The sequence below is a fragment of the Mesitornis unicolor genome, unplaced genomic scaffold (assembly GCF_000695765.1).
Source record: "Mesitornis unicolor isolate BGI_N332 unplaced genomic scaffold, ASM69576v1 scaffold19768, whole genome shotgun sequence".
NCBI lineage: Eukaryota > Metazoa > Chordata > Aves > Mesitornithiformes > Mesitornithidae > Mesitornis > Mesitornis unicolor.
Window position 1 is genome coordinate 8,100 of NW_010200014.1, and position 13,349 is coordinate 21,448.

General features: G+C 37.2%; 1 protein-coding gene across 1 annotated transcript; it reads right to left on the reverse strand.

Annotated features, from left to right (window-relative positions):
- Positions 1–5,115: 5,115 nt before the first annotated feature.
- On the reverse strand, positions 5,116–13,076 carry BEND3 (BEN domain containing 3). The gene is given in 4 exon segments (XM_010189619.1): positions 5,116–5,351; positions 5,354–7,355; positions 12,352–12,575; positions 13,043–13,076. Coding segments are annotated over 4 exon segments (2,496 nt in total).
- Between the last annotated feature and the right edge of the window lie 273 nt (positions 13,077–13,349).

Sequence of the window (13,349 nt, forward strand, 5' to 3'; positions counted from 1 at the left end):
GTACCTCAGGATTTTCTTTTCACAGGAAACATTTGTAGACCTTGCTAACACACTACCTTATGAAGCACTTACGAACACATTACCTTAACCAGAGTAGTGCAATCCTGAAAGTGTAAATTAAAGATTAATTAAAGATTAATTAAAGAGGTATTTTGCCTCCCAGGGAAGTGAGCACCAACACACACCACTACAAAATGCCTCTTGAAACAATGACAAACAGTTATTTTGACATAACGAAATTGGTGAAGAAAACTGGGAATGATTACTTGACGCGCGTGTGCGCACGTGTGTGTGTGTATTAATTAGCTGATCTTCCTCCAGTCTTCAGTAGTCACAATTTGTTTTGCTTCCATCTATTAACACAAATTTTAGTGTGATTTGACATATGGTGATTCTGCCCATATTTTTTTAAAAAAAGAAAATAAGAAAAACCTAGTAAAAAATAAACAAATTTGTTGTATTCATGTTTGTCTTTGGAGGGAGGAGAAAGGGGAGAAGTGGGAAAAGAACAGGTCATATTCTCCAGAACAGCTTTATTTCCCTTCTATTACAGCACTTCCCTTCCTGTGAGAATCAAAGTTCTTCTTTCTGAATCGTTAATGAAAGAAAAATGCTCAGTGGGGACCACAGCCCCATCATGGAACAGATCAGGCAATGGAGAAAGCAGGTGGTCTGGCCATGCCACAGGCTTTTATGGCCACTAACTAGAAAACACAGCATCTAGAAAATGACAAAAAACAAAAGGAATATGCTGGATAAAAATAATACAGCGTATGGGCTAATCTCCTGATGATCAGATGAGACATGAGGAAAATGCTGTGTATATGATGGAGTTTTGATTTTGTTAGGAGTCATCTGCTTCCAGCACTGCGACTGGCCAAGCCAGGGCAGCTCCTCCAGCCAACAAAGACTGTGCTGCAGGAGAGATGAGCTCAGAGCAGGGTTTGTATGAGCTGTGAGACAAAGATAATTATGAGTATTATGTATCTGTTAAGAAATTTCCATAAGAAATTAAAACTGTCACTAACAGTGAGAAGTTTAGATGAGTTATTTTTATAATGGAAGGGGTAAAAACAAGATTGCAAAAGCAGTTACTACTCGAAATTCTTCTCTCTTAATATTTACTAGGGCAAAAAGGTAGGTAGGAAAGAATGAAGATAAACAAAGGGGGATTTTTTTCTTTCTTAGAAAAAACAATCCTAAGAGAATTAAAAGAAGGAAATAAACCATAACTTCACCTATTAATTTTAAACAACTTCAAGCACGCTTAAAAAGAAGTTTTCAGCGTGTTACTGAGAAATACTTGTACCTGACTTGGGGCCAACTGAGTTGCAGTAAAAATGGAAAACATCAGAAAAGCAAACTCAGGAAGTGAAGAAATTTTGGCAATGACAATGATGGAATTTGTTTGATTTACTCAGAAAAATCATAAGCTTGAACCTGCCATGCTTATTCTCCCAACTAAAATATGCATGGTAAGTAAGAACACTTGTCAATTTATGCCCCATCCTCAGTATGGGCAAGCTTAAGACATGAAATTTTCCAGCTGTTTTACATCTCTTTAATGAGTAAAACAAAATCTGAATGAATTATTAGTAAACCCTGCAGACTATTTTCCGTACTTCTTAGGGCTGCAGAATTCATGTTAGCCCCTTCCAGGATGAAATGAGACCTGGTGTGCCTTTGTAGAGCATCTAGCACACACCTCTATGTTTCTCCTGCTATAATATAAAGGTGAAAAAAATAATTGAAGAGACAAATGACAGATTTTTAAAAATGTATCTAGAAATAAATTATATGCTTTTTGAAGAAAAGAGAAAACAGTCACAAACATTTCCTAGAACATGAAACACTTCGGTGGCTGTAATAGGTTAGCGTAACAAAGCGGTTGACTTCAAGTAAAAGTTTTTCTCATCTGCAAACTTCTTGTTGATTCTGTCAGCTGAATACAGTTAATGGGCAATAAACTGATGCAGAGTTGATCTCCCTTTTGATGTGCTATTTTGCATCTTTTACAGGGCTTCTAAGCAAGTACTTAATTTGTAGAAAATGGGTAAGACACCAAAATATGGAGCTATGATATATTACACTGTTTCTTTTAGACAGCTGTTAGAAGTGGCTGTTCAATGCTTATCCAAAGCCGATATATTTAAACTATAAGAAGCAGATAGAAACACTTGATATTCACCTTATCAGGGTTTACTGACCTGGTAGGTAGAAAGTCATGTTCATCCACAGGAAGTCAGTGTGTGCATGGCTATGTATGTTCCAAACACTTCAATATCTACCAATCTTCCTATCACAGCCCCACTTTAAAAGAACGAACTTGTCATTTTGAAACAAAAAAAGTCTGAAAGACAGAGAAATCTTTTAAAATGGCTGCATCAAGCCAGGATATTTTCATTTATGTATTGCCTGACTAACTAAAGTTATCGGAGATCTCAGTAACAGACTTTATATGAAAAAAATCCTGCTCGTACTCAAGCAATCACCAGACAACATTCCTCTTGTATGAAAATAATATACTTTTAATTTATTTACAAGACTGACCAACTGGATGAAGTGGCTGCACTTCAGATGTACTGCAAGAGCTTTCATTAGTGAACTATGTCACTATTCATATGCCTGTATTTTCTTGATACCAGTTATAAAACATACAATCAAACGAATCATGAAAGGGGTTGTGAAGGGTGAGATAAAAGGAATGTACACAGTAATTAGACAGAAGTTAAAAGAAAAAAAACCCAAGGAAAATCTTTCTATACCCATTTTCAAAAATGTAATTTTTGAAGGTAAAAACTGGTTTTTTCCCCCACTATTTAGTAGATAATACGAATGGACTGTATTTTTGATTTAACGTCAACATCTACAGTAAAAGCCAGTATGTCTCAAATTTGCATGCTAGCAAGTAATATCCGTCAATTGTACAGACGTTTATTATATATGGAATTCTTCTGGGATCTTCGCCATCACTAAGTGGTGAAACGTGTATGACATTAAGATAAGAAAATATAATTATATTTCTTACCTTCTGGCCAGCCATTCGCAACAACAAATTAAGCAGCTGTTAATAGTTTTTGTCATTTTATATCTCCCATAAAAGTGCATGTAAAAAATTTCACAGAGGTGCTAGGTAGCATACAATTACAAGAGAAAGTCTTGGTTTCTGATACATTCAATTTGCTAAATTTCTGCACTAAAATGAAAGATAAGATGCAGACATTGTGGTATCAGTTCTTTATCTTTGGTAAAAAGTTTTCATTTTATTATAGCCATATTTGCTCTGATATCCATTTTGTGCATGGTCTGCTATTATTTAAACCAACAGGAAACATTTAAATGGATATAAACAGTATCAGTGTATTTAGTACATTCATGACTTTCTTCGTACATTCTTTGAGAATGTTGCTAGCATAGGGGGGAAACGAGCAAATGCTACTATCTATTATGATTTACTCCTGGTTTAACATAATACTTTTACTAGTTCTTGCCATTAGAAAAAACATTTTGTTTTGCTTTAAAAGAAAGGGATCGATATGACTCTAAGAACAATAATTTCTAAAAATCTGAAGTAAAAATATCAAGTATTTTGTACTTTCTTACAAATGCTAAAATAGAAAAATTACACTGGAACTGACTTAAAATTTCATACTATGACCCATCTAAGTAAACAACAAAAAAAGACCACAGAGAACATCAACAATTGCTCCAAGGTGTTCAAGCAATGGTAGGCAAGTGATCGCTGCCTTTACCGTCTTAAAGCCATGGCTGACTCTCTCCCACCATTTCTATCAGTATTAAAACGGGTTAAAAAAAAGACATTAAAATTAGTCTTAAAGCAGCAATCTCCAGTGACAAATCATACAGCAAATTCACACTGGGTTCTGGGTTTTCTTTGTTACACTTGAACATATTAATGATGCAAACTTGACCGTATGAACCTAAGTTATACATACACAGTTATGCATCCAAACAGCTACTAATTACACTAAATCAATTTGGCAAAGTGAGAGAGTTCAACACCTCTACACCCAAAAGACCCAGATGGTACTGCATTCATGCAAAGAGTAAGTTACATTACCACAGCTCGTAAGTGGGGACCCTGAAACACTTAATTCCATCACAAACCCAATCTTTGCATGTACTTTTTACATATGCAATTCAGTATGGGTACTGGAAACCTTTGGAATCATGATTTTGATAGAGAGTAAGGCCTGAAAGTTTTCTAAGTTCTTGTTTTGGGTCTTTTTGTTGTTGCTGTCTTTGTTATTTTACAAATCGAGTGGCAAGCAGGCGATGGCAAGACATTCCACGGGTATAGGCTTGGGTTGGTTCTGCTGGCTTTACTCAGATGAGCCATCCTCGGTCACGCCAGCAGTGACACCAGACAAAACAGAAAGAGAACTCACAGGGGCAGGATCAAGCTTGTGGTGTCAGCATTAAAAACAAAACATTCACATTGTATCTATGCTCACATCTTAATTCTTCCACAGTTAATTCCTGGTTTTAGAAATAAAACCTGGGTAACAGTCAAAAATGCAAATGACACCATTCTGACCCATTCTTTGACACAGTATTATTATTTTCAGTATCTCAGTATCATCAAGAACAAAACAAATGTGAAGCTACAATTACTGTAGAAGCAAAGTGTAATATTCCAATGATTTCCAATGAACATGGCACTTTCAAATTTAAATTAAGTTTAAATTACAAGACTGTTTATAAGGGTATAATGAAAAACTGCCCCTGAAGAGCACAATGATTTAAAAAAAAAAACTTCTTCATTATCAGAAAATGATAAAAAAGGAAGATGCAGAAATGGGGAGTGGAGTAACACAGTTTCAATACATGTATTTGCACCAGTGAAAATCACGCTCTTAGCAAGTCGTTGATAGCTCTACCACTGATGTCTTTACACATGTACAAACGTAGTAAGCCACTTCCCACTGCTGCGGTGCCCATGTAGATGTGACGCACACATTAAAACGCAACAAACTTAGTGCCTGACTGTCCTAGATGCTGAGCACCCTCAGCTCCCAACAGGCCCCAGTCTAAACCAAAGCATAATCCTGACAATAACTTAGTGGTCAAAGTCTTAGGAATTTAAAGAGCCTGTCACTTTTTTGCTTTCTTTGCTTTTTTCAGTATATCACACTTTTTTCTGTTAGGACGCCGGCATCTTTCATCAATGCTCGGTATACATTCATAATGCCACACTTCTTCCATTTTCTCCACGGGGTAAACTGCCTCCACGTAATGACGGATCAGTCTCAGTCTGATAGGATCGAGCTGTTTTTTGTTACAAGCACCTGAATGGTTGTATTGCAGTCTGAGATTCTCTGGAGTAAAAGTCTTACGAGAAGCCTGGCAGCAAAGTTGCCAACTGACAGACTCTGCTGCACTATCTCTCTTACCTCCTTGTCAGACAGCAAATACAGAGAAGGCACAGGGAAGTCTGGATTAGGAACAACAAGTTCATCGAGTGGTATCTTGCAAAAATCCTTGCTGCTTCTTTCTGGTGGCAGCGGCGGCCCTTCGAATTCTTCTCGAAACCTCTCCGGGTTTATTGCATAGGTGAGAAATTCCCTCCTGTCAGGCCCTGGCACGTGGATTTTCCGTTGCTGTTGGTACGAGCGCCTTTGCTCCGTGTCTCTTCGTCGACACCTCTCGTCAAGCTTCCCAACAAACTCCAATGTCCACACTCTGTCATTCTTTGCTCTGGGGTACAGTATCTGCACATAATGTCGAATTAATTTAATTCTAGTGGGGTCGAGCTGCTTCTTGCCTAAAGACCCACTACAGTTGTATTGCTTCCGTAAGTTTTCATGAGTAAACAGTTCAGGAAATAAGAGAACAAGCAGTCGAGAGGCAAAGTTGCCTATGGAAAGACTGCTTTCATATATGCTTTTAATCTGTTCTTTATTCAACAGGTAATCCGGGACAGGGACATCAAAATCGGGAGGGGGAAAGTCAAGTTTGTCAAAGTCTATGGGTACAAGCCAAATTTTTTTTGAGCGTCTGCCAGGTTTTTCATATTCAAAACTGTCTTCCACTTTGATGATTGATACATCATCTGGTAAACTAGAAGAATCGTAACAGTCATCTCTCATCTGATCGCATTCACTTCCATCCATATACGCATTTTCAAGCTCATCATTTATTCGCTGAACACATTGCTGCAACCAGGCTTCCTCTTCTTGCACATCTGGAAAGTAAATTTCAGTGTACCTACGGATTATCTGAAGCCGATGAGGATCCAGCAGCTGTTTCCCCGAGTCTCCATAGCAGCTGTACCTTTCAGCTAATTTTCTGTGGTCAAAGAGTTCTGGAAACAATCTGTGTAACAAAAAAACAGAAAATTCCCCTGGAGAAGAAGCTTCATCTAAAAATTCATTGAGATCCTGAGCATCCAGCATGTAATCTGAGGCAATGGCGTTACTCCTGTCCAAGGACAAAGCTTCCTCCTGCTCTTTATCCTCCATGAAATGAGAGGATTCAACCTGCTCAGTTTCATAAAAACTGGACGACTGCACATTCTGCTGACTGTTTTCCATTTCCCTTTGAGCCCAAAATCTATTGAAAAAATCATTGACTTGAGGCAAACACTCCACCTGCCACACAGCTGTATTCTTCACGGAAGGGTAACAAACTTCCACGTAGTTACGGATAAGCTGCAGATGAAGAGATTCAAGTTTCCTTTTGTTGAGAAAGCCGCATGCACTGCAGCTTCTGCTGAACTCATCGTCACTGAAGAGCTCTGGGAAGAGCTGCACTAGCAACCTGCAAGCTAAGTCTCCGCCTGATGTGCTCTGATCCATGATTTGTTTGAGCTCCGCCGAAGTCAGCTGGTACTCGGGGGGAGGCTTGAAGTCTGCAACGGACTCCGCTGGACTGACTTGCTTTTTAATTCTGCTAACCTCTAGAGACAACAGGTCAACTTTACTGTGAAGTTGAGTCATATTGGTATTGAGGGTGTTAAGCGTGTAAAACATTTTCTGTATCAAAGAATATATATTTGGGTCAGAATCAGCAGTGGCCGCTGTTACAGCAATGGCTGCAGCTGAGTCCCTTTTGCGTTGATCATTCAAAGTCCGAAGAGGCGAGGGACTGCTGGGGTTGATTTTTTCAAACAATTCGTAAGAAGCAAACTGCTCTGCTCCTGGTGGGTTTTTCTTCTCCGTGATCTTGTGTGAGATGCCATAGAGAGGTTTTTTGTAAGACGGAGTGGTTATGTCACTGAAGGATTCTTCTTCACAGAGCCACGTTACGTTAGGATTCTTGTTCTTGTTTGGCTGTTCTGCATTTACCTGAGTGGGTGAGCCAGTATCTCTGTTCTTCATGTTTGAAAGGGGGCCCTTTGAATGAATAAATATTGTATTAGTAAGACTGCCTTAAAAATATTAGCTATAAATATGTGACCCTTAAGCAAGCATTGTTACATAAATATGCAAAATCAAATTTTCTCTAGAGGACTTAGTTGTGTTAAACACATCAAAATTAATAAATTCACTAAGAAAAATAAAAATAAGAATACAGTGAAGTATTATTTAGGTTTTTAATTTTTTTGTTTTCGCTCATGGCTTTCTGCATGGAAGAGAAATGCAGTAATAATCCTTAGTACTCTACTCAGAGAGCTCTAAATACTCTCCCAAATTAGGTATCATTATGCTTCACCTTGCATATGAGGATCTTGGGTTGTAGAGAATTTGGGTGGCAACAAGTCAGCAACAGAGCCAAGAATAGAATCTACATTTTCTGACTCCTCATCCTGTGACCTTGCCACTCCCTCCAACAACTGCATTTAACGTTCCAGCACTCTCTTTTGGTCAGCTTTTGAAAATACCACAAAGGCTATAAGACACCAAAATTACGCTTATTCTCTGCTTTCTGATGTCAAAGGTTTATATAGGGTTTTTTTAATCTTTATAATGGTGTACAACTCCTAATCAAGTTCTAAACATGTTTTGAAGAAGTATTCTATTTAAAGAATAAAAACTTAAAAACAAAGTTAAAAATACCTTGTTATTGTCTTTTTGAAAAGGGAAGATTTCTTTGTTTCTGGAAGGAAGGAAAGTTTAGGCTCATGGGTTTCTAGTTTTCTAAATTATTTATATAAAAATGAGCTCTTAAGGAATTAATGTACTCAATTTTTAACTCTTTCTCATTGATGGAAATGGGAAGCAAGCATTTTCATCAACTCACAGCAAATATGCAGGGCTTGAGTGGGTTGGACTTTTTTGCAAACACATGGATACCGCAAATAATTCTTAGGAAGTTAAGTAGAAACAACAGAGTCAAAATCCAACATACAGAGTTCAAACAGGAGAAAACACAGATTTTAGTGAAGACTGTACTGAAACATTTGCTTGGCTTGTTCCACATTACTTAGATGAAAACCACTTCAATTTGCAATCAAGTATTAAACCAAATGGAACAGAGACTTGAGGTCTGAGCTGAGAGCCACAAGCAATTTGAAATTCTAGTGAAGGCCGTACTACCTCCTACAGTGAGGAATTTGAATTAAATTTCCTTTCTGAAAAAAACAGAACTGTAACACTCATGAAATTAATCTGGTCCCTATGTGTACTCACACTCAGCATCTGGTTACTGCGGTGACACACTGAATCTAATTACTTTTTAGTTTCTAATGCAATGTATATTCAAAAGAGGCTCAGAAAGAACAAGCTGGTTTCCACTCCAAATTTAGAAACCAGCAGACTCAATTAAATTGAAGTTGTGTTTCCAAGTTCTGCTCTCATTCACATCATGTGAAACTACACTTGAAATCTCCTGATTTCACATGCAAAGCTGTGTGGATGGACAGATGATAAAATGAAAACATAATGCAAATGCAATGTATTTCACTATGTGCAGAATCCCTAGCCAAGGTGGTGCCCAGGACACCTGACTTCCAGCCCTCATTTAGAAGACCATCCCTACACTCCCACTCATATTAAAGCACGTTTGCTATGACGACAGCAATGAACCACAGTCCTGTGACACCACCAGCTATGAAAGGATGACTTTTACCCCAGCAAGTGGTATGATATACCCTAACTAAATTAGCTCTTTGTGACTAGAACACAAGGGACCCAATTGTGAGCTGTGATGCACACTGCCCACACCTAACTGTAGGCTCCTACACTGAAGTTGTCACACACCACCTATACTTGTCAGTGGAGAAAAAGAGGTAATTCCAGGTGGCAAGAGAGCTTTCCCAAACAGTTATCACCTGAAAGCAGGTCATGAAAATCTCCACTGACAAAAAATGTAGTTCTGCTCCTGTGTTAGACATCCAGACTGAATTACAAATTTCTTTTACCATTTTAGATCAGAATAAAAAGACAAAACTGCAATTCTGGAGAATACATTTCTTACACATACTGTGAGATCTGCTACCTTAGTAGCTAGCTCTTCCATTAACACTCCTGTTCACAGAATATTCCAAATATTCCTTTACATACAGAATATGACTCATTCAATTCCTTCTCTACTAAATAGCTTGCCATGGGTCACTAGTCATCTGTCAGTTCTCATCAGAACTCCCGCTGAACCTTTTCCCTAATTAACTTTATAATAAAACTTGGCAATGTGGGGGCAGCTTCTACTACTGCACGCATCACACACAGAGCCAGGCTAGAGCAATACTAAAATGTGTAATAAACAGCACAAATCCATTGTCTTAAGTATCTTATTACACTTTGGCAGTGAGTTTTGTGAAAATTTGCATCCTCAGTTTCGGACACAGTGCTTTGGAGAAGTGTTCATACTAAGAACAAGAGCAGATTTCTGCTGTGATGGCAGCAGAACTTCTGCCCTTTCACTAATGCAGCTCACAGTGCTTGGACCTGGCTGCAGGACAGATTTTGCTATCTGCATTTCAGAAACACAGACAGTCTTTGACTAACAGATGACAACACATTTGGGCCTATATTTAAGTATTTTCTATTTCAGATGCATTCTTGTTTTCTTGCCTTTTTCTTTTAATTATCTTGTCTTTATGCAGTTTCCAGCTGGGAACAGCACTATCCACAGCATAAATACATGGCTTTTCATAAATTCTCCCAGTTTTCTGTAACACTGATCCTTAAACATAAATTTTTTTCACATCCAATTTAAGATGACCAGTTTTAATATGCCATCAAAAAATAAGCAAAGATACTGTTCCATGAGACTCAATGTACATAAAACTGCTACTTCTTATACTACATTTTGCGCAGCAAGTTTTTATACTATATACATACTTTTAACATTTGCAAAACGCAGTATTTTGGTAAACTTCAACCAATATAAATGATTGTGACATAGTCCCTCACATTATCTCTTGGAGTCTTAAGCCAAGTTTTAAAAGTTGTTTAGTTATTGCTCTGTTCAATGCTAAAGTCCAGCTAATTATGACCTTTATTATGTCCAGTAAAAAAGTCTAAATATCTGTAAGAATACAGAGCATAATATTCTAGCATGTGAGTAAAGAAGTATGAAACACACAAAATTATTCCATCAACCACAGGAGAACTTGAAAATGTCTTGCACATAAACTTTTAAAATTTACAATCTTGTATACCTTTTTTTTTTAAAGAAAATTGGGGATAATTAATTTTTGGTTATGACGTAGCAATCAGAATTTTTCAAAAGCCAAATGTCTTCTTATAGAAGTCATTTAGTAATATAACCAGCCCCACAGTGCAGTTATGTAACGTTAAAAAGTACAGCTCTGCTTATATCATACAAAAATGCCTATCTGGTGTGTAGTAAAAATATACTACAAGCACAATATTCTCAAAAATAATTAACATTTTGTACTCTGTTTAAACAGTTAATGAAGTCATCAACTAAAACAAAATATTGGTACTAATGAACTTTAAAAATGTTGTTAGGATTGAGGACTATTTCTGGTCAGTTATTTTAACTCAACATGCTGATTCATTGGGGTCAGTTAAGAATGAATTTTCATCGTTGTTACTGGGTCACTTTCTGATATTACAAGTCCAAAGTTATTTAATAAATAATTTCAAATTAAATTAAAAAATTTATTAAAGGCAAACAGCAAACAGTAATATCCAAAGCAAGCACAGTTCAGAGACCATTATGAAGCTCTTTTAAGAATTTGAATGTAAGTAAAACAACTGTAAAAAGAGAAACAAAAAGGAAAAGAAAGAAACCATGTAATAAGATTAAAACCTACCTACCACAGGCATTCAAGGTAAAAAACAGCCCCGAGAAGTCAGAGAGATGACAGTCAAGAAAAAGAAATATGAAGAGCTATAGCTAGAAAGGAGAAATGAAATGCACAAAAACAACACGGAATAACTGGCTAGGTAGCAGAACAGCAGAAAAGGATATGTGCATAAGAGTAGGTCATAAACTAAATATAACCCAGGGCCTGAAGTTATTCAAAAGAGGATGAATTTGAATCTAGGTTATTTTAATAAAGTGCTGAGTGTGAAAAACAGGAGGTCATTATACTCCCCTAGAGGGTGTTAGAAGAGATGTGACTATCCAGCACTGGACACTACCCTTTCAGGAATCTCAAACCAAACAAAAATATAAGGTCATTCCTGAAGAAGAGCTGAAGAAACAGAATTTTAGTCTTGGAAATGAAGGGCTGAAGGGGAACAAAATCACACCAATTTTCCCATGTGCAGAAGACTTTTCTAGGAACAGATGATCAATGATCTCCCTGCTGAAAAGAACAATGACAAAAAGAAACTTGCTCAGTTTCAGCTAAGATTAATGAATTAATCTCCAATTGCTAGTGAGATGAAACACTAGAACAGGGTAACGGAAGAGACTGGGCATCTCCTTCACTGGCTGGACACCACCTGGATTGTTACAAGTGGGATGCTGCACCGCAAGTTGTAATATTTTCTGCTCTTGACATGCTGAAGTCTTCTGCATCCCTGCATTTTTATCTTTCAAATAATACACAAATTTATACTTGTCTCACTGACAATGAAATCTATGTCACAGAAGGAAGAATTACAGCCTTGATTCTACCACTGAGGATCCAGCTGCAGGACTGTGTGACATGAGAGGGACTGTAATCAGAGTCATGCTCAGTTAATCCAAATCACTACCTGCTATCTACGTTCTCTGACAAACAACAAAAATATACTTCACATGAATCAATTAACCTAAAACTGTATTTCATAGATACGATTGCTCCCATGTTATTTAAAGAAATACCCAGACAAGTATGTGTGCAAACTGGGTTAAGATTAGCCGTATTTGCCTCAAACTCATTACCAATGCAAATCTAGTTAAATGACTTGCATTTTGCTTATAGCAGCAATGAATTTAGCCTAAGAAATATGAACAGAAAAATCACACAGTCATGTATAGAGAAGTCACCTCTTGTGTAAAGCGTCTTTTCTTCACACTGGGTAAGACATCTGGCTGGCTCCCTGAACCATCACAACCAAGTGAGGTCTGTTTCCGTTTGTTGGAATCCTGTAGGCAAGTAACTGCGCCATCCAGTGAGTGTTTCTCAGCAGATCTGGATGTTACCGAGCAGTCTAGAGCTTCATCTTCATTTTCTGTTTCTACTTTCACAACATTTTTTTTAGGAATTTTTACTGGAAAAAGAGAAGGTTTAGAAAGATGAAGCACTCTCTCCAGAAAACCATGACACCCTTAATGCAATCTTTTGTGGTTTGTTTCTTTTTATAAAAAAGTGTTTTGAAGAACACAATTATTTTTTATGACTTAAACGATAAGTGTATGCTGAGGACATTCCAAAATCAAGCTTTTATTATGTTAGGAACCATTCAGTCATCCAGTAAATGACAGTTTCCTCCACAAAGAAGAGTCTAAAGTATAAACAAAGTTACAGAATGAAGATTTCTTTGAGAGGGAGGAAGGACATAGAGCAGAAAATATAACGAGATAATGTAACAAAGATAACAGCGTGTTTTAGATTGCTTTTTAAAATCCGCTAATGTAATTTGTCTTGATCCAAGTGCATTCTCTATCGGGCTACAAAGGCTTTTATTCAACAAGTATTTTTGCCTGATCATAAATTACACAAAGGACAATATTTTACCTTCATCATCATCAGTGATTTCAGCTGAATTCATCTTCTATTTCACTAAAGAACAAAACACAAAGACAAAGATAAGTATCAGCATCTTCTGGAATCAGGAAATACCTACATCTGTTTTTTATAATAACTTTCAATCTAGAGCCACTGGGCATTAACAGCCCATGGATAATTTCCAATCTGTACATTTGTAGAACCTAGCTATTTTCAACAAATTTCATGGCAATCGATAGGTCTGTCAACGTGCAAACTATACTGCAGATAACATACAACAGCTAGGAATGTATTTAAAATTGTCAGCCTCTAAATA